The 21,828-nt window shown below is 45.1% G+C and overlaps 1 protein-coding gene across 1 annotated transcript in view; it reads left to right on the plus strand.

The window, feature by feature from the left end:
- The first annotated feature begins 324 nt into the window (after window positions 1–324).
- ZBTB10 (zinc finger and BTB domain containing 10) overlaps window positions 325–21,828 on the plus strand; it is a 28,221-nt gene continuing 6,717 nt past the window's right edge. Inside the window, exons 1-3 of the mRNA XM_068672162.1 lie at window positions 325–1,783; window positions 8,727–9,624; window positions 21,539–21,712. Of these exons, the coding sequence (XP_068528263.1) occupies window positions 773–1,783; window positions 8,727–9,624; window positions 21,539–21,712 (2,083 nt within the window). The 5' untranslated portion in view covers window positions 325–772. The remainder of the gene's footprint in view (window positions 1,784–8,726; window positions 9,625–21,538; window positions 21,713–21,828) is intronic.

The raw sequence follows: 21,828 nt of genomic DNA on the forward strand, positions 1-21,828 counted from the left end.
CCTTCGCCGCCGGGCGGGGCGGGGCTGTGGGCGGGGCTGTGGGCAGGGGCAGGGCGGGCTCCCCGCTCTGGCGGCGAGGCGCGGCACGTGCCGGGCGCCTAACGGTCCCTCACGCGCCCAACGGGCGCTAACGGCCGCTCCGTCAGGCGGGTGGCCGGGGCGGGCGGGCGCTCGGTGCTCGCTGCCGTTATCCCGGGACGGGACCGGGAGAAGAAAACCGGGACGGGAGGGAGGGAGGGGAGGGGACAGAGGGGAGAGGGGGGGAGCCCCCTGCGCGTGCGCAGTGGGAGGAGGGGGGGCTCGGGGCGGGGGGCTCAGGGAGGGGGAGGAGGAGGAGGAGGAGGAGGAGGGGGGGCTCAGGGGGGCGGGGCGGGGTCGCGTGACGCGCCCCAGCTGTCGCGCGCCCGCCCCCCCCTTTCCCTCCCCTCCCTCCCTCCCTCCCTCCCTCCCCTCCCCTCCCGCCACCGCCGCCGCCGCCCCCCGCTCGCGCTCCCCCTCCCCTGCGGCGGGCCCCCCGGTGCATTGTGGGAGCGCTCCGTTGTTCGCCCTGCCGCTCGGCCTGCTCCGGGGCCTGCCGCCGCCGCGCCGGATCCATTGTGGGCAGCTCCGCGGCGGCGCCCAGCTTAGGCCGGAGCCGGGGGGGGGCCGGACTTTGTTTCCCTCGGCGGCCGCCGCCGCCCCCCTCCCTCCGCTTCCCTCCCTCCGCTGCCTCCTCCCCGGCGGCGGCGGCGGCGACGACGACGACGCCGACGACGGGCGGGGGGCGCACGCCATGTTCGCGGAGATGAACCGGCGGACGCTGGCGTTCCGGGGCGGCGGCCTGCTCACCGCGGCGGCGGCGGCGGCGGCTGCGGCGGCGGCGGCGACGGGAGGAGGAGGAGGTGGAGGAGGAGGAGGGGCCGGAGCGGGCGAGGCCTGGGAGCCGCAAGCCCCCGAGGCGCTGAACGGGCGCGGGGCGGACGAGGAAGTGGAGCTGGAGGGGCTGGAGGCCGAGGAGCTGGAGGCGGCCGGCGACGAGAAGGAGCTGCTGCTGCTGCCGCCGCCCCCCGCCGCCGCCGCCTCGCCGCCCCCCGCCGCTGCCGCTGCCGCCGCCGGCCCCATGTTCGCCGAGCGGAACCGCCGGACGCTGGCCTTTCGGGGCGGCGGGGGGCTGCTCGGCGGCCCCCCCGCCGCTAACAATGGCTGCGAGGCCTCGGCCTGGCCGCGGAAGCACTTCAACGGGCGGGGGGCGGACGAGGAGCTGGAGCTGGAGGGCGCCGAGGGCCTGGAGCCGGAGGGGCTGCTGGAGGGCAAGGAGCTGGTGCAGGACGGCGGCTCGCTGAGCGACAGCAGCGACGACGAGGAGGACGGCGAAGGGGGCAGCCTGGGCGACGGCAGCGGCGCCGAGGGCGGCAGCTGCAGCAGCAGCAGGCGGTCCGGGGGCGACGGAGGGGACGAGGCGGAGGGCAGCAGCGTGGGCGCGGGGGAGGGGGAGAGCATCAAGCACTTCCCGCTGGCCCGGCCCAAGTCCCTGCTGCAGAAGCTGCACATCTCCTTCCAGGGCTCCTGGCTCAAGGAGTTCCCATGGCTCTACTACTGCCAGGAGACCGGCCTCATGTCCTGCGCCTGGTGCACCGCCGCCGCGGCCGCCGCCGCCCCCCCCGAGCTGATCCTGGCCGGCGGCCCCGTCCCCGGGGGCCACGACGAGCTCTGCAAGGGCACCCGCAACTACAAGCGGGCCCTGCTGCTGCGGCACCACCTCTCCGCCGAGCATCGCCTCAACGAGCCGGGCAGCGCCGAGCAGGTAGGGGACGCGGGGGGGGGGGGGGGGGGGGGGAGAGGGACGGCCTCCCCTTTCGCCCAGTTTTGTGGCTTTTGTTGTTTTCTTCCTTTCTTTTTTTTTTTTTTTTAATCCCCGCTTGCCCACGTGTACGGGCTCCTTGACGCGGCTTCCTGTGTTTGTCGCGGCTGCGGCCGGCCTCGGCGCATGGGGGCAGTGGGTGCCCCTTGCCGAGCCCTTCTGGCCGTCCCTCTGTCCGTCTGTCTGTCCTTCGTGCCGCCGAGGTAAGGCAGGGCAGCCCGCGGCGCTGCACTGATTGAAGGCGCCGGGCACCGCTTCCTCCTGCGGTCCCGGGGGAGGAGGGCAGCGGCCGGAGCTCGGCAGCACGAAATCCCGCTCCTTCGGGGCCCTTCCGACGCCCTGCGCTCGGTGCCTTGCTCGGGAGACTCCGGGCTGCGCCTCTCCGTTTTAAATCTCTCCGCCGAACGTGGTCCTTTAGATTGGAGTTACTTCGCCAGAAATCTGCAGTCGCAACTTGGTGTTTGTTTGAGATAAACATGTGGTTTCCCGAAAGCCACCGTAATATGCCAGCTCGCCTCCGGTGCTTTCGGACTGGTGAAACTCTTCGCGCTCCCTGCCGAACTCAAAATTACTGCATTTCTGGGCTTCTCTTCTGTGTAATGCAGGGCTAACTGAGAGCTTTTCACCCGCGTGTGCTCTAAAGAATAGCCTTGCTGAATCCCTAGCCGCCTGCAGCCTTTCTCCCGAAGGATGTCTGCACTGCAGAAGTTCGCTCAGATTGGCTAACTGGCAGTAAAGTTGCCAGCAGGCACAAGCTGCTGCGCTCCAGGTTAGGTTACTGCTTGACCTGTCAGATCGAAGCCGAGCTGTTAGCCGGAATTAATCCCCGACTGCTCTGCTCTCGCTGTTCAGAGCTGAGTTTTCATTAAAATGCCCGCCGTGGCTGCACTGATGCATCTGGGCTCCGACTCACAGCGCAGCACTTAAATTGAGCGTGTCGCTCGAGCACTTTAAGGAGCTCAGGGTACCTTGGACAAGAGCTGCTATTCTAATGGATTGGGTAGGGCATCAGAACGACGGATAAAACGTTAGGCAAGCATAGCTTTTCTTAGAGCCAGTCAGAAAAGGGATACAGATCTAATTTAAAACTCCTGCAGGACTTTAAGAAAAAGAAGTTGCAAAGTAATACCAGTTATCCAAAGCAGTATTTTGGGTCTAGAAGTGCAGCGTTCGCGTTTAAGATGAGTAATGCTGCCTCTACAGTTACTGCATTCACGGACTGAAATTCTAGGGCCCCTGTTGTTACGCACGTCCCATGGCAGGAGGTCGCTTTATCAGTTTCCTGCAATCTGAGTTTTGCTATTCTCTGCAGTATTTTGGCCTGACTTGCCTGAAATACCTTCAGCTTCTATTTTGAAGCTCTCGTTTGCGATTTCTTTTATCTCTTAACGTTTCAAAAACATTCTTTTTGTTCAGCGTTTGTGTGGTATGTTCTGTGCCATCCTGTTGTGAATGATTACCCTGCAAAGGTATGTCCTGTCGCTGCGCAGCCTCCATCTCACTAGATAATGCTACTTGGTGGCACAGTTGGAGGTTTCTCTTACAGCCCTTAGCTATGTGTAAATAAAACCTATTCCAGGTGTTGTTTTTTGTTTTTTTTTTTTCCCTACTAGACTTAATGGTCTTTCCTTCTGACTTTCCGTCCCTTTTGTATCACAACACTTAATATTGGGGAGGAGGGAGGAATCTTATCTTGCACATCACGGTAGCCTAAAAGTTAATGTGTTGCTTATATTTGAAGATTAACCTGTCACTGTCATGGGAATCCTCATAAAAATGAGCCTCTGCCTTTCTGCCACCGATAACTTGAGAAAAAATAATTGTAGTAACTGTAATAATGAATGAAAACGGATAGGTAAGATGCGTCAGTGGTTCTTTTGTACTTACTGATGATAAGGTTTGGACAAAGTAAGCTTTCAGTAGCTGTAGAGAGTGGTGATTCTGAGTAGAAAACAGTGCTGGATGCATCCCTGTGCAATCACACTTCAGTGAAAAACTTGCTACAAGGGAGGAATTGCAGTTTTTCAAGAGTTACTGCCGTTGTTTTTTTTTGTGGTGCACTTCTGGGTTACACTTGCCTTATTGCAAATATGATTAAGAATAACTGTTTTCTTTGCACGGTTTGTTTAGCTTTCATATCCTTTCACGTTTTTTAATAGCACGTCCACTTATCTTGATCCATATGTTTAGTTTAATACCAAAGCAATCGCCATAATTTTTATCTTAATGCCACGCTGCCAGATACTCGGAACAAAAGTAGGTAATGTGTACCCTGACCATATTTCCAACGCGCATAATGAGGCAGCAAAGCCTTTGAAATTTAATGAAATTTGGGAGAGATCTTTTAGTCTTTGTCTTAGAGACAACACATATGTATTCTTGACTTGACAAGCTTCAACTGCAGGGCATGTTTAGCAGCTGCTAATAAACATATGGCGTAGTGCCACTCTTGGAGAGCGGGAAGGAAATTGTAGGTGTTGAGACAGTAAAGCAGTGGAAATTTCTATAGGTCTGCTGGATATTACACATGAAGAAGTGAGTGATGATTTCAGTTTATTTTTGGGATACGTTTAATTTGGAATGCCAAAATACATCACAAGTGGTTGCAGCTGCTGTAATTCAAGGGTATGGAACTGTCAGGGGTTGGTGCTTCGTCCTAAGACCAAAATCTTAACTCCTTTCTTTCTCATCTAGTTTTTAAAATAATCTCTCCATGTTAAAGTTTAGAGAGAGAGAAAATTCAGCAAGAAACTACTTTCAGGTTTTTTAGAAAATGGACTTAGTTTCATTTTTAGTTTAAAAAAAAAAAAAAAAGACACTGGGAAATGACTGCAAAATATTTTAATTCTGTGATGAATTTAGATCCATGAGTTGCAGATTTATCGGCAGTTGTCGGCTCCTCTCTTTAAAGCTGTTTCTTAAACCATTTTTTTTTTCTCTGGACATAATTTGAAGCTGAGCTTTTGCAGTACTGCCAGAAAAGCTTTCTCCAGCCTAACAGGCATGTTGGTTTAAAGCAGAAGCTCTCCAAGAGGAGGAAGGCCTTTGATGTGTTATTTTTTCCATGTGAACTGTAATTGTTTGCTTTGTGTGAGCGGTGATGAATAGAAGTCATCGTGCTTCAGATGCAAAAGTGGCATTGTAGTGGTCTAAGTTAACTTCTTGAGTTACTCACAGCAGAGCAGAGCAGCAAGGAGGGAGTCAGGACCTCGGGGCAGGGACTACTGCCTGCCCTAGCTTTGTGCAGTGCTCCCACCCGACATGGAGCTGCTCAACTGGGTGTTGGGCAGGGGCATCACAACTCTGAATCGCTGTGTTTCGGGTGATGCTGCAGCACGTCAGACAGCAGCGGAGCTGATAAGACCGTTTTATGAGATAATTTTCCTCTGTAGCTGCATGTGCTGGAGAAATTCCTGACAGCTCGCTTCTGTTACAAGGTCCATTTTTCAGGTTGCAAATTGATTTGGGGGTGTAGAAAAGATAGCGTAGAGCAAGGTGTGGTAATGGCGAAGGGATTACAAAAATGTGGCAAAACTACTTTTCGGATACATACAGCTGGGGTGGAATCTGCTGGGGTTGTTTTTGCTAACCTCCCCCCCGCTCTTTCTCCCAGGAGGCAGAGCATGCTGATGGCACAGAAGGGAAAGAAAAGACAGTTTCTAGTAGCAGTTTCTGATTGTCTCTTTCAGCTACTAGCTTGTAGGCAGGTTTAATTAGTGAGTTGTACATATGAAAGAGTCATTTATCTTTGCGTATATTCAGAGACTAGTGAATTGGAGCTGAGCTCAATATTAGTTTCTCTGAGCAGTTTGGGTTCTGTTAGACCACTTCGTGTTGCACGCAGAGTGAAGCTTTTCAAACTTACTCTGTAAATTCCACACATGAGAACACAATTCTTCATTTTCTAGTTTTCTTACGAGTTGTTAAAGGTAAAGTGGTTGAGATAACTTCAGCCAGGGAATACTTTTGTCTGTATTCTGAAAATATAACTTGGCATCTAAGGAAATATTAGCTTGTGTTTCTCACCAGAAAAACATTACCCTTATGATGATTGCTATGAACATAACAGGGATAATAGAATCTTGAAGATAACTTTTCTTTGATTTTTTTTTTCTGTAATTATTTTTGTAACTCTAATATTAGAGTGTGTTGTACCTGTTCTGCTCAGAGAGGAGATGCTTGAAACTCTCCAAGGGTGCTATTACATTTCTTCCATCTTTCTCATAGTAAATGCTAACACTTGGTTTCCATAGACTTGTTAACTGTTGGGGTGTTAGGGCTTTTGTTTTGTTTTCGGTGCAGCATTAGGATTAGCTGCTCCCATAGCAGCAGTTAGGCAGTTGTGATCAATGTTACAGTTAGCTTGAAAAAAATCTTTATGCACCCTGTTCTGTAAAGCTCTGGGTGCCTGGGGTAAGCACATCTCTTTGCCTGAACACCCCCCATCTGTATTTCAGATGTTAGTTACACTATGTCTCTTATTTCCACTCAGCCTTCCGTTTTCATAATGAAGACTTCAGCCTTCTTTCCGTAGCACATAAATCTGCAAGTCCTTTTTACCATGCTGGCTTGTCATTTTCTTAAAGAAAAGCTGCATTGTAAATCTCACTTTTCAGCTGGATTGGCTGCATACACATCCTCAGTTAAAACATACTCTATCACTTCTCTGTAATCAGACATTGTAAAAAAGACACTGTAATCTGCCTCCTGCAGATTATTTTTAAGCTTTGCGTGGTGTTTAACATGCTCCCAGATAATGAAATTCTATCAGCTATTGTAGCCTGTACCCGATGTGTGCTGTGTACGATGCAAGTCACTGGTGCTTGGTTTGGACTAGAGTGACAACTCTTTGGTATCATCATTTTTGTTTTAATCTGATCCAAAGTCAGGGTGATCAGCACTTTGAACCTACCCAGTGCTCCGCTGCCTGGCAACAGCAACTTGGTCCAGATCTGAAATCCCCAGAACTTAATGTCACACTTAGTTGTTGCACATCTGGGATGTCATTCCTGTTTCTGCGCCCTGATCTGGGAGAGTATTTGCTTTTGTCAGAGAGCATGTACTAAAACACATTAGAAAAGTGTAAAAATGTATATATTAAAAAGTAAAAAAAAAAAAAAAAAAAAAAAAAAAAAAAAGCTGAGGCTGGACAGATCTGTTGGTTGTTTTCATGTAAAAACCTAATTGCTGCTGTGTGCTTTCTGAGGAGAGATTTAGAAGCAACTTGAACATGACAGCAAACTGAACTTTGTCTGCATGAGATGCTGAAAACTTTCTCTCTTGATTACATTGGGCATTATTTGCTGCTTGTAGATGTAAAATCCCTTTCGGGAGGGGTACTTACAACCTCAGCTGCTCGGTTGGCATCCCAGTGACCAGCACTGGGGCTGTGTCTTGAGGCGAGTACTCATTTAATGCATTAATTCCTGTGTAGTGGAAAGCAGCTTTTTGATATACATGTAGATGCTGTAGCCCCAAAATAAGGGGAGTACTTTGCTTTACAATATATTTCAGCCCCAGTATACATTACAGGTTCTTGAAAGCCCATTACCTGTATCTGACCTGTAATACAGAGGCAGTGGAGCTTTTAATACCTCTACCTTTTTTAATACCTGTGAGTCTTTTTTGGTTTTGTTTTTAAACAGAAGAAACAAACAAAAGACATCACTGGCAAAATATACTCTTCTCTCATTCAAAATCATTTTGGAACCAGCCAGTTCTGAACTGTTCTTTTTTTGCTAGAAAAGAGGAGAGAGTCTTAGAGATCCAGCACAAAAACAACCCTGTCATCATCAGTGCTCTTGATGGCAGCACCGATCAATCAGTATAAGTATGGTCTCAAACATGCCAGTCTGTGTTACTTTCTGCTTGCTTCTAGCTGCTTCTTTGTACCACATCTGAATCATCACTGTCTAAACATCAGTTGCAAATTGCCCAAGTGCTGTAAAGACTTCTTGTTACTCATCAGTTTCTGCCTGAACTAATCTTTAATAACTCATTTCTTGGTGTTGGATTGTTTGATGCTACTGTTAGGAGATTTCTGAAGTCACTTCCGAGATCTCTTCTTGGAAAAATTGTAGAGAGACATATATGTATTGTCTGTATGATTAAATATTTAGCAGTTAAAGATGTCGCTGCTAGGAAGTTTCAGTGAAGTTTGATTCCAGAAAGTCTTAGATAATGTTGCTTAACTTTTGTTTGGTCACCTGCAGTTTTCTGTCCTCTTGTCTTCTAATACAGCTGTTTAATACTAAACCTGCACAATGAGAAAATAATTTTAAAAAGCACCCTAATTTGTAGAACGGTAGAAGAAATCTAGCTGTTGTTATAACTACTCTGACAATATGTTTTCCTTAGAACATATAAAACAGGTATAGGTTGGGAGATAAGATGTTATATATTCATCTCTCAGCCTAAGCAAATGTTGAATCCATTATCGTGGCTGTCTTTTGACCTGTTAAAGTGGAGAGTTTTAAGGAAAAACAAAGAACTGGATAGGTGAGAACCACATAGTTAAATCTTAGGAAAGGAACTCCACATCGTTAATGTATATGGCTTAACAAAGACAAGTACTTTGTGCTCAGCTAAATCTTGCCTTACTTTTGGCCCAAATTTTACTTCCTTTGTCCTTAGGGCAATTCTGCTAGTTCTGTTTTTGTTCCAAATAGGAGAGTGGGGGGTGAAATGAGAACATGACTCTCAGTTTACAGAAGTATTTTTTTAATTATATATTCCAGCCTGTCTTTATGACCAAGATTATTTATATATATATATGTATATATTATCTTTCTATCTTTCTAAGTTTAGTTTTGTATCCTTATAATAGCATTGTATGATTAACAAGAACATTCATTAAGAGCTAATTAAGTTTTTTTTCTAATTCCAGGAGTCAGAGTTACCGTCGGAACTGAATAATGAAGGATACTGTGATTTTAACAGCAGGCCAAATGAGAACTCTTACTGCTATCAGCTCCTGCAAGAACTAAACGAACAGAGGAAGAAAGGCATTCTTTGTGATGTCAATATTGTGGTGAGTGGGAGGGTCTTCAGAGCTCACAAGAACATCCTGGTTGCAGGCAGCCGCTTCTTTAAGACTCTGTATTGCTTTACAAACAAAGAAAGCCGTAACCAAACCACTGTTACCTATTTAGATGTTGTTGCTGTTCAAGGTTTTTCTGTCATCTTGGACTTCTTGTATTCCGGGAACCTCGTGCTTACGAGCCAAAATGCCATTGAAGTGATGTCAGTGGCCAGCTACCTTCAGATGACGGAGGTTGTCCAGTCTTGCCGCAATTTCATTAAAGATGCCTTAAACATAAGTATAAAATCAGAAGCTCCGGAGACCGTTGTGGTGGATTATAACAGAAGATCTGTTAGCAGGGATGGTATGTCTCCAAGGGATCAGAAAGTTGCCAGTTTCTGGGCAACACGAAACCTTACCAACTTGGCAAGCAGCATAAAAACTGAGAATGATGGTTACTCTATTGATGAGGCCCAAATGGAAAGCTACCAAATGAATGACTGCAGTTGGGTCCAGGACAGCTCACCTGAAATGGCTGAAAGTGAATCTCAAGGAGAGGGAAAAGTTTTTGTGTGGAACGACATGGGCTCACAGGGACAATCAGTTCAAGAACCTGGAAAAGCAAGAAGGAAAAACCAAACCGCAAAGAGATTTATTTATAATATACCACCTAATACTGAAGAGAATTCGGAAGATTGCTCAGTGTTGCAACCATCAGTCCCGTATCCAGAAGAAGATTTGTCATTTATTAAAGAAGAAGCAGGTAAATATCGTGTAGCATCAGTCATTATTTGAAAACTGATTTTTTGAATAAAGTACACTACTATGTAATTTTTATAAGGCTGTGTTAGGGTCTTTTACTAAAAATTAGCACACAATTAGGATAATTCAGCAATCTGATTCTCTCTTGGGTTGCAGCAATGTGTCTTCAGCTAGAAAAAAGAATTGCCTTAGCCCACGCCATGTGGTACATAACATACTTTTTACAACTGACTGTTGGGTTGCAGATCCCTACCAACTAGTAGAAGCTGAAATCTTCACATCTATATTTGATCTGTAGCTACAGTTAGGCACAAAATCAAAGAGCAATAACTGATGGGTAATAATGCTAGCTGGCTGCATGGAGATTATAATTTTCTTTCACTGGCAAAAGATTTTTGTGGTCGTGTCCCTGAGTCTCAACAAGAAGCAGAAATGAACCTTCCACTACTGCTTGTTGTAAGGATATCTGGGAAAATGCACAAGGAGTAATCCTGGCTAGTATAATATTGACTCTTACAGCAGATAGATTTGAGAAGCAGATGGGAAAGAGATGCCACGATGACTTACAGGAGAGAGAATATCTTATTGTTGAACTGTTTTTCAAGCAAATCTTGAAATGTGACTTGATTCCCAGCGTTGTTTTCTTTTAAAAATATTGGTTAATGTAAGTGCTAGAATAAAATTAAACATATGTAAAGATAAACACAGTCACAGAGTTCGAAGCAGACAGTTCACAGTGTATTTAGAATTCAGGGTAGTGTAGTTTTTAATTACTATTACATCATATGAGTAGCTGAAACACATACTTAAAATACTGCCGTTTACCTGTATCACTTTCAGGCAGATTGGCAGCTTTGAAAGTGTGACTCTGAACCTTGTATTTCAGAGCTGTCTCCCAAATAGAGTTAAATTAAAGGTAGATGTACGAAATAGCTGGAACAAAGTTCTTTAGACACATCTGTTTCTAAAGCCTTTTAAAATGAATGGCCCCTTCAAGCATGTCAAGAGACTGTAGGTGTCCTCTGCCTCCCAGGCTCACAAGGTAGAATTAAGAGGAGAATAACTTAAGGAAAAAGAAAGTCACTCAGACCTGTGGGCGTAGAGTATTTTTGTAAGCCAGTGACAAAACACAGTTGAAAGCAACCTGAGTTCTCAGGAAGGCCTAGAAACCTACATTCATTCTGGTGGAAGGAGGGATGGCCTTAGCTTCTTGCTGTACCCCCAGTCTTGTTGAAAAACAAGGCTGGAGAAATCCAGATCAGATCTTCTGGGGCCCTGAAGCCCCTCTGCCCGCGGTGCTGTGGAGCCTTTCTCTGGTGCTGGCAGCTGCTGAGGTGTGAAGAGGCAGTGGGTGGGTAGCAGTCCAGCAGAGGGCACGTGGTGCCTGTGCTGCGTTGTACCAGAGCGGATCCGTGTGTCGTGTATGCGTGAGCACCACGATGGCATGTGACAGTGGAGTGGTGTGGACAGGACCTATGGGGAGCTCTGTCTGGTGGGAGCAGCAGCGGGCAGTCCAAGAGATATCTACTGTCAGCAAGTGGCACTACGGGAGCAGATCTGGAGGAGCAGCTGTGCTGGGGAGCTAACACTGGCTCTGTGAGTGTAAAAGGTGGTTGCTTATCTGCAGCCTTCATCTCTGAACTCAGGGTAGGTCCTCACTAGCTGTTCAGTTCAGCTTGGGAACACACTCGTGAGGAGAATTTCCCGATCTTAATGTACTTTGATTCATATTGTGAAGCATTCTTGGGCTGCACAGGGTTTCTTCTGCGTGAAATGAAAACGAAAGCTGTGTTTGAGAAACATGCCTGTTGTGTGTCAACCACAAACAGCTGTTGGGCCTGCAGCACCAGGTTAGATACAGCCTTAAGTAAAGCAGCTAGAGCTGTGCGTAGTGGGGATACTGGGTCTTCAGCACCCACATAACACATCTGCCTGTGCTGGGTCACTGCTTGCTGAAACATGTTTAGCTGGAGTGGCATGAGAAAGGGCAGTAGAAAGTCTGGAGCAGGAGTGGGGGACCTGAGGTGCTGTAAATTACACAAATACCAAGTTCCTGACACAATTTAGCGTGTGTTTTTTCTACTTCTGATTTATTTGGGGTAGACAGTCAACTTTTTTTAACTGTTGGAAATATCACAGAGAATAAGTATACATCTAACAAGTGGTGTCTCCTGCAACAAACTGAAATGCTTGTACACATTCTACAGAACTTGAGTAGCTGCTCCAGACCTTTCATGTAGGAGGAGTAAGGGGTGATGGGGGCAGTGCAATAACGATCAAACAAATTCTGAACTTGCTCAGACTTTTTTGGACAGAAACACCAAGGTTTCCAGTCATTCATTGTGCTGAAGAATTAAATTACAAAATATATTCCACGCAACATCTTGATGGAAAGAACTGTGGCAGAGGCGTGGGTCACGGTGAATTTGTGCTGAGGTGTCTGTCCAAAATTTTGGACAGACATTGAAAGCTCTGTGATTGTAGGGGACAGTTAATTTTTTATTAAACTATAAAACAGTGTCAATTAATGATCTCCTTGGTACTGTGACTGCAACATAAGTGATCCCAAGTACATAATTACATTTTTTTTCTGTTCTAGAACTATTTTGGAAGCCATATCTAGTATTTTTATATTAAGACCTTTACTTTAATTAAGTTCTTTTGTGTATGTCTGTTGTTTGAAATGAAGAGATGCTGGAAGTAGAGCTTTGTACAGCTTACTTTCAGCAGTTCTCAGTGCGTCAGCAATCAGTGTTCTTCCTCCTCTGCTGCTTGTTAGCTTTTCCTTTGCGCTACTTGGGTGATAAGTGCATTTGTTCTGTAAAACGCTCTCTTCTTTAATGGCTTCCTCCAGACCCAAGAAAAGGTGCAGGAGGGAGGAGGAAGAGGGATAAAGAACGGAGAATTGGAAGAATGTCAAGAATGGGTTGTAGAATAACCTGCAGGTTATATGATAACTTCTCAGTTGTGAATTAAATTTCCTGCGGAGATGAAAATCTACCAAAAAAAAAAAAAGGGCACTGGAAGTTAAAAATCCACAAAAAAGTTTTCTGGAACAGATTTAAAACAATGCAGTTAGAAGAAAAAGAATGAATGGTAAAATCTTGTGATGCAAGCTAAGGAATACACTCTCACTCTCCCTTTGGCTGCTAAAAGAGAAAATGAGCTGCTTCTGTTACGCTTTGTAGTGTGCTGCTGGGATAACTAACACCAGCTGTGGTTATTAGATGTCTGATTACATGCAAAGTGAGTTGCTGTGTCCTTGATTGTGGTTTTAGGTTGTTTGGCTTTTTCTGTGAGGGGAGAGAAATACCATAGGCGTGGTGGAAGGGAAGCCAATATAAGAACATTCCTCTCATTACAAAAACTTAAAAACAAAAAAGCCAATACAGGATAAAAAAACAAAAGCCACTAACTTAAATCCTGTAATAGATGGACTTTCCAGTTGGGTACTGCTAGGTAAGTATTAGATAAACAACAATAAAAGTTTTCTGAGCTGTCACCTCATGTCCCAGTAAAGCAAACGTGCTAAACTGCTGCCTGCTGAAGGTGAGTTTTCCTGCAGACATCCATCCATAAGGGCATGTCAGCTTCTCCCTCCTCTCACCCTGCGTTGCCAGTGAGTTTATATTTAACACCTTTCCTGCAAGAAGTAGCACTTTGGGCTTCAAGTAACTCCATAAAGCTGAGATGGGTTTTAAATTCATTGTGACATTTTTCTTCATTTATCTGCCTTTACTGAAGCCTTCAAGCACTCTCCAGTTTTAGCTACGTTAATTAAAATAGCTGAGCCTCTCCCCACTGAAGGTACCATCCATCTCGCTATTTTCTGTTCTAGTTGATAATCTTAAAAACGCCTGCACTGTTTACAGCCACGGTGCATCCTACAATTAACCATTTACCATGGTGGAAATAACCATGCAATCAGTCAGTACCTCTGGGTCAGTTTGCCGTTCTTAAAAGCTCAGTGATTCTGACTGGTATTTTTAGTGTCTGTTTGCGAGTTTATTACCACTTCTTGAATCTGTTTTTCATTTGGGCTTGGTTTTTGGAGTGTGTGTCCTATTCTTAGGCTTCAGAACACAACTGAAGTATTGCTTATGCTTTCCAGAGCTGACCGTGTTGATTCTAACAGACACTTTAATGGAGTATTCCAGTAGCGTTATGACGCTAACACTGGGTCGCTTGTTAGCATGATTTTCAGGCCATATAATGCTGTGTTATGCATTGGATTGGACAGGGCTCAAGGCAAAAGATAACAAGGACAGGATAAAAACAGCCCTCTGTGGAACAGGAGTTTTCTGGATAATTTTGTAGTTCTTAAGGATTTGAATTCAGTTTGCTATAAAAGCAACTATTTTTCCAGTATGTTACGAGCAGTGTCTCAAGCTGCTTACAAAAACGTGGTGCTAGTCACAGTTCTTGTCATATGCTGCTCCCTCAAGTCATAACTCGATCAGGACTTTGCAGCAAGAATGGGTAACTTTGTGTTTAAAGAAATGGAGACTGAGGGACTTACCTGGACACACACTTCTTGTAGAGGTAAGTCCCATTTGAGTGTCTGATTTAGAAAGAAAACAAATATACTAACAGGAAACTAAGCTTATTTTTCTCCCCCTCTTTTCTGATTCTGTGACTCTCAGTCAGATCTTCCTCAGACGTCCGGCTGATGCCCTGAGTGAAAGATTTAAGTCGCTTAATGGACACTTAACCTCTCTGTTTGCTTCATTTCTTGTGTAAGCTGGAAATGAAGGCCCCGGGGGTTTTGAAAGGCAATTAAAGAGAATACAACACCTGGGAGTCAGCTGCTTCCCTACCCAGTAAATTTACCTCTCCTCGGGATGATCCTGAAGAAGAGTAGATTCTCATGGAATGGACAACCGCTGACCTCATAAATTTAAGGAATGTTTTGTGTATTCATCTATTGTTGTTTTTTTTTTTAATCAAAAAAAAAAAGTCAGGGCAGATGGGTTGGGGAAGAAGGTTGCGTGGTGTCCACGAGCACTTGGATCCAGATCAAGATTTGCACTGTCATCTAATTGCACAGACTGTTCAAGTTCTGCTTTTTGCCTTTACCATCTGCCTGGAGAGCTTCTTTTTGTCTCAGTGTAAGTGAAACATAGGCAATACATTCACTTCTAAGAAGTTATCGATCTGAAGTGTTGACTTGATCTTTCCACTACCTCTACTATTTATGAAATAGTGATGATGCTGGGAACAGCTATGTAAATAAAAACAGAGGCTGCGTATCTTCTTGATTCGTTTGGGGGACAGCTCCAGCTGTAGAAGTGAGCCGTGCTATTCCTTCAACTGCATTCCCTCCTGCACCGCAAAGATGTAGCTCAGGAAGTCGCACCAAATTAACTTAATCATATGCTGAGCAGCGAAAGTGTTTTTGATCCAGAAGTTTCAGATCCTGTTTGATTGTAGATGGCTTCATTGTGGTGCTTTTTTCTGAACTATCAAGAAGAGAAAGAGTACAACTTCCCTTAAAAAGCACTTTCCTTTCCTCCAGATAACCATTACCCTAAAAAAAAAAAAAGGGGGGGGGGGGAGATTGTGGATAAAAACAAGACTTTATTTCCTGCATTCTTGTCTTCACGTGTCTGCCTGCTCCCAGATGACATTTATGAAGCTAAAGGATAGGCAAAGGACTCTCAGTAATGCCTGTCTTTGCTGACACAGTACAGAAAAGCAACAAGTTCCTTATTTAACCTGCAGGTTTTCTGCCTCGATGGGGCTGTTTGATTCAGTTAAAATACCATAATGCCCTGTGAGACTTTTTGTGCTAGTGTGACCTTGTCACATCAGAGTTCATAGAAGTATGAATTGACCAATTGCTGTTCAATTCATCCAGTGTAGCTTGTTTCTTGTTGTTGTTTGCTGTTTTTCTTGTTGTTTGAGGGAAGGGTTAGGTAACCCTCAGTGTTGGTAGCTGTAGCGTAATAGGTTGCAAGTTCCAAGTGGTATGTAGTTGAACGAAAATCACTCCTTTCAGCTCTGTTTTCAGTTTCTCTTTGCTGCTAAGTTCTGGCTGCCCAGATGCTCGTGCTCTGTGTGCTGGGTGAATTCTGGAGCTGCAGAGGACTTGGAGTAGTTTTGTGGGGTAGAGGAGTAGGCAGCATTTCTTCTTTGTGCTGGTTCCTGTCAGGTATCAGTAAATATATCCAACCAGAAACGTGTTCGTGTTGTAGAAACTCTATACTACGAGTAGAATACTATGGCGTAGCAAGTTTATATCGTGCTTGTTTGGGAGGGTTTTCCTGTTTGATTTTTTTTAAATAGATCGGTGTTTTTACAGATCTGTGCCTTGATGTTGTACCTTGTGTTTCTTCAAAGCTCTGTGTAAAGACAAAATCTCTCGGTATTCCTGGACAAAGTCAGACTTCGGCACAGTTTGTCTGGAATAAATGATACTGAGATACCTGTTTTGCACAACGGTTTGGCCATTTGTGCTGCTGCTGCTTCTTCGATTGCCTGCAGTTAGAGAAGCTAGCACAAACTGAAACACTCCTTCCTTAACATTTCCTTTCAACTATTTAGCATAAAAAGTTGTTCTGTTCAAAACACTTTACGTAGCAGTGGTACCCGTGCTTATGTCCTTCCGTGAGAATAAATGCAATTGAATACCTTTTGGTTCTTGGTGTATTTGTCCTGACTACAGGTAGCGCTGTGATCAGTGGTGCAGCCTAGCAGCAGCGAAGGCTGGCCTCGTGCTGGCAGCACTAGCAGAAACTGGCAGGACTGGCAAGTCCCCTGTGCTCGGGACTGGCAAGGCAATGCTTGAAATATCGTGCCCAGTTTTGGGCAGCCCAGGACAGTCAGCAAACTGGAGGGAGCCCAGTGTAGGGGCAGTTAAGGTGGTTAGGGGGCTGGAGAACATGCTCAGAAACTGAATTTGTTCAGCATGAAGAAGCCCGAGGGGGATTTACCTGCAGTCTGTAACTGCCTTAAGGGGGTTCTGGAGACAATGAATCCAGCTGCTTTTCAGAGGTGCACAGTGAAAGGGCGAGAGTCTTGTCACAAGTTGCAGCAAGAGAAATTCCCCAGGTACAAGCTGTTGACCATGAAAGCGGTTGGGTTGGAGCAGATTGCTCGGAGGGTTTATTGAATCTCCATCCTCGTGGATATTTAACACTTGGTAAGGTTCAAAGCAACACATAATCCAGCCTTGAAGCTAGCCCTGCTGTGAGCTGGGTTGAACTGGGTGACCTTCAGAGGTTCCTTCTGATCTCAGCTCTTCCTCGAGTCTGTTCCCTGAGACCAGTAGCTCCCCCCCATAACTGATGTGGATGGGGATAGCTCTCACCCTCTCATGTTTCACTGTTGTTGCCTTTCTGGAGACACCAGCAAACTGGCTTTGTAAGCAGTGACAGACTGAGTGGCACCCCCTTCTTGGGGGGGATATTTGGAGGGGGTGATGATAAGCGAGTTGTACAAACAGATTATATATTTGGTAACAATTGCCAGTTATCTGTCAGGGTGAGTTGATGATGGTTCTGCCTCCATAATCAAGGCAGTAAACAAGTTCTCATGAATGGGAGCTAGCAAAAATTAAGAGCACTTGGGAGTGGTACGGGGAGTATTTGTAAGATTACACTGGCAAAATATCTTAAGTTTGTCTGAGATTTGTGTTGCAAGAGGCAGTTGAGAAGTAATCTGCCTTGACCCCTTTTCAGAAGCAAGGTTAAAGGAGTGAGTAATGCTCTGGGAACAAGCAGTACAATATATTTTCTTTCTTCTACCTTGCCAGTATGTAACTCTTGGCAGCACTGTTTTTTTTTCCTGTCACATTACTTAACATAAGCAACAAATCCAGCTCTCTAAGAGCAAACCAGATTGAATCAGTAGATTACCAGTGCTCTCTTTACGATCCTTGAAAGCTCTGGCCTAATCGCTTATCTGATCTACTTCCTGAATTGATCTGAGTAAGCAGTCAGTGTCAGAAAAGTTGGGGAGAAAAGCAGTCCTATTCCTTTTCTTCTTCCTTTGGCACTGTTTTTGGTGGTAATATATGTATGAAGAAAACAGAAGCTGGATTCATTACAGGGAACTGTGTCTGCTGTGCAGTTTGTATCCCTTCCCTTCCTGCACCCTGCTGCCATACCTCTTTCTATAGCGACCTGTTCAACATCTTCTGTCATTGAGCTTCTCAGTCTTTCCCCTCTCCTTTCCTTCCCAAAAGTTCAGCTTATTTCTGGTGGCAGAAAAACTCAAACTCTGTCCAACTAAGTATGTGCCTGCTCATGTGTTCTTCGTGGTGATATTCCCTACCTGTTGCTCTGAAAACTGAAATTCAGCGTCTGGCTTGTGGTTATCCTTTTGCCTGAGAAGGAGCACAAGTTAAAATGTAAAAGCCTTCCATGAAGTTCTTCTGTCGTGTAAAAGCCCACGCGACCCCTTCATGGTATTTGGAACGGCCTTAATCTCCTCTCAGACTGACATGGTGAGAGTTTTAATGCTGATAGTTAACCAGTTTGTGTTCTGTTTTATTCGTGGTATTATTTTGGTTCTTGGTTTGCTTTTTTTTTTTTTTTTAAAAAAAAAAGAAAAGATCAGGTTGCTAATAGAAGCCTCTTCTCCACGCAGGGTGGAAGCATGGGTGGATGTTGGAGGCCAGCTGACATTTGAATGATAAACCTACGCTTATTTTAGGAATGAACAAAGCTGTAAAAAGCTATCCTTAGATGAGGGGAAAGCTGTGGTCAGATGAACTGGTCTGAAGATACAGAAGATTACCCTGTTTTTTGGCCTTTCTCATTACTGTGTGGATTCTGTTGTCTCCCCTCCCCACACTCCTCCTGCCTGGTCTGCCCCCACAGCTGTGTACGGAGCTGCTTTCAGTCTCCTGTCAAAATCTGGGGTTGTGTTAACTTGCCAGGAACAACTTAGGTGGTGACTACAACTGCAGGTTTGAGAGGAGCCGTAGCCTGGGTGGGAGGACTGGGAAAGAGCTCTGCGAGACCCTGGGGTTTGGGGCATCCTACACGTGGCTCAGCAGCAGTCGGGAGCCGATGTGGCTGTCGGCTGCGTGTCCACCGTGGGGCAACTGCTGGAGCCTGGGCTGCACTTCGGGTACGCGTAATTCATGTTCTGTGTGTGTGGATGAGCCACGAGATGTTACAAACTCATTTTTAGTGTTTTAAGCATGTGAGATGTGTGCACAGTCTAGAAAGAAGGTTTTCTAGGTCAACACATTATTCTGAGAAGGAATAAGCATTAGGTTTAATTATGATCTGCTTAATCCTGTGTTCTGCAGAGACCGAGATGTCTGTAGCAACCTCTTATCTCTTGTGGTATCTAGACCAGTGTTCTTTCATGTTATAGCAGGTCTTCTCTTCACATTGGAGGTAGACAGACTTAGTAGCTTTTTATCTGTGCTAGACTACAGCTCTGAAGTCTCTTTGGCTCTGTGCCGGGCCTTATGCTACGATCTAGGTCTCCCGAGAGATTTAAGCTCCTGGCTTCCCTCAAAGTTCGATACCAGCTGCGAGCTTAGATGTTCCTTGTGAAATTCCCTGTGTGCTCTCCTAGATCCAGAAGAATTCTCCTAGATGTGTAAGAACCATCGAAGTGATGGTGTTATATGTCTGCATGCTGGATCTTTTACTTCTGGTCAGTCTTTGTATGCTTATTTTGAAATCTTGTGTGCTATTATTGCCTGTACACAGCACGTGCGTTATGCAGTCGAGGCCTTGGTCTGTTATCTTGCAGGTCCTTCTCCTAAAAAGGGAGGGGACGAGGACTCAGTAAACTGCTTTAATTGTTGCTCTTCCACTGTACAGCTAGAGACAGGGCAGTTCTGTTGGGAGGGGGAATAAAGCCACGAAGAAAAGGTCTAACGTTTTAAATTATAAAAGGTGTTTTGCTCTTCTATTAGCTCCTGAAATCTGCCTTAATTTGGAGGCTTTTAGCCTTGAAGTCATCATCTTAGCTTTTGCCTGGAGCTGTACAGCTCTGCTTCCTCACTAATCCTTTCTCGCATATTACAGAAGGAAGGTTTAGTGCTCACCTCAAAGGAATGTGGAGTTGGCATGCCTGTAGGGTATCTGTTCTATTGCTTGAGCTGCTGAGATGGCTTTGCAGGAGTAATACAGCTTCCAGCTAGCGGGAGGACTTCTTGCCTCTTTTGGACATAATGACGGCTATTGGAGTTTGTAGTTTAAAAGGTTTTTGGTAAAATGTCCTAATTACTTCTTTTTTTCTAATGAAGAGGGAGGTTTAGTCTTCCCTGCCCCTTCCCCCCCACTTCTCTCTCTATGCCGAAATAGCTAGGTGGGTAAGTTAAAATACTGACATTTCTCTTACTTCATCCATTCAAGCTGTGATTTTTAAAGGCTCAGATAGGTGGAATAGCTTTGTGCTTACTCTGTGGTTTGGCAGTCGCAATACAGCTTTGCTTATCATTTGCCATTGTGTAAAGGATATGGCAGAATTCTGGGTTTCCTATTTGTTAATTGATGTCCTTTTGAACTGTCGTCTTCTCGTGTTGCAGCTGCAACTGCTGCTGCCAACTGTAATACTGCATGAGTGAGAAACAAAACTCATATCTATGCCTAATGCTGCAAGGATAGATAATTGGTACTTTTCTCCAATAAAACGGTAAGTTATGGGTGTTTCAGTGTGCTGCTTACACTACTAGCTGTACGAAACTGTAGTTTACACTGAGAGAAAGAAGTTCCTTTCCTAGAAAAATCCTTGGAATGAGCAGCATGGGGACAAGTGAAAAAGGCTTTGGACCATGAAAACCTACAGTCTCAGGGTGGAAAGTAAAAATAGATACATTTGCTGTGAAGTCCTTCTCAAGGTTTCTGACAGCAGTGATGTTGGGAATCCAGTGTGGCGAGGATCTCAGCACCATCCAGACAAATAAAAGGAAATCTGCCAGTTTCCATTGCAGTTTGTTTATTTAACAATTATGTGCCTGTGAGGAAAGTAATGGATTTATGAGTTCATGTTTTCCAGCAAACTTCTGTCTTGGGGATTGGGGGGGGAAGATTGATTCGCTCTCTTGCCAGGAGAGTCTTTGACCTACAAATACAGTTCTGTCAGATGCCTAGTGCAGTTTTCGGTGTGCTATTTATAGTCCTTTCTCTGTGTGATATATAACGGTGATTCTGTATTCACTCATGCAAATATTACTTGTTACAAAAGTGTAGACTTATAACAAGCAAATATCTTTCTCTTCTCAAGGCATTGTTTGCTTCTGACTAATTTTGTTCTTTTAAAGGAGGGTAAAAAAACTACAAAGGCCATGCAAACTGCAGGAAGAGCTCGTCTGAAGACCAAATGTAAACACACAAACTGGTGTTTCAAGCTGGTGTATTTCTAGTAATTACGGTCTCTTGAATTGATGTGGTTATAGAGCAATGGGGGTGATTATTCAAAAAAGGATTTAGACATAGCTGTAGGATACTTAGTATAAATAGAGGTATGTAAAACACTTTGTATACCACTGAGATAGTTTAAAGCAATAAAGCAAATCACACCTGTAGTAAAAAACGGGTTCATTTGTACCAACTGGTAGGCTGCCTGTGGTAGGCCAGATGGAGTCACTGCACTGAGTAGTTCTAAAGAGAAAGCACTGGAAAACTTTTAGCACTGGCATGATGATAGCAACGGAATAAATATCCTTACCATAAAAGTTGTCATGGTCTGAAAAAGGCTTTGAATTTTTCTCACGTTGGGGTTGAAAAAATGATGCCATGGAGAGCAAGGCAACGATCTAATTTCATTTTAAACATGAAGAGAGCTTCCTTCATTTGAGTGTTGAAGATGATGTGAAAGAGGTTGATAGCCATTACGCTTCTAAGGTTTTGAACTTTTTTGTAGCAGTTGAAGAAAGATGCATATTTTAAGATACAAACTGACTGATTAGATGGAGGGAAGCTGAAGTAATACTGTGTCTGTAATAGGTACTTCAAGTGACTTCAAGTATGGACTGCTGCCGGGTACTTCAAGTGACTTCAAGTACGGATTGCTGCCGGGTACTTCAAGTGACTTCAAGTACGGATTGCTGCCGGGTACTTCAAGTGACTTCAAGTATGGACTGCTGCCAGAATCTTGGCCAAAAGACGCTTGGGAAAATGGCAAGTATATCTGATACAGAACAGGTTGTTTTTTGTCGCTGATAGCAGTTCTTGTGTGTCGCTGCAGGTAATATTTGATTAACTTCCATAGAGATTTATTAGATTGTGTGTTTACA

This window comes from Anas acuta, chromosome 2, assembly GCF_963932015.1.
Source record: "Anas acuta chromosome 2, bAnaAcu1.1, whole genome shotgun sequence".
Classification (NCBI taxonomy): Eukaryota; Metazoa; Chordata; class Aves; order Anseriformes; family Anatidae; genus Anas; species Anas acuta.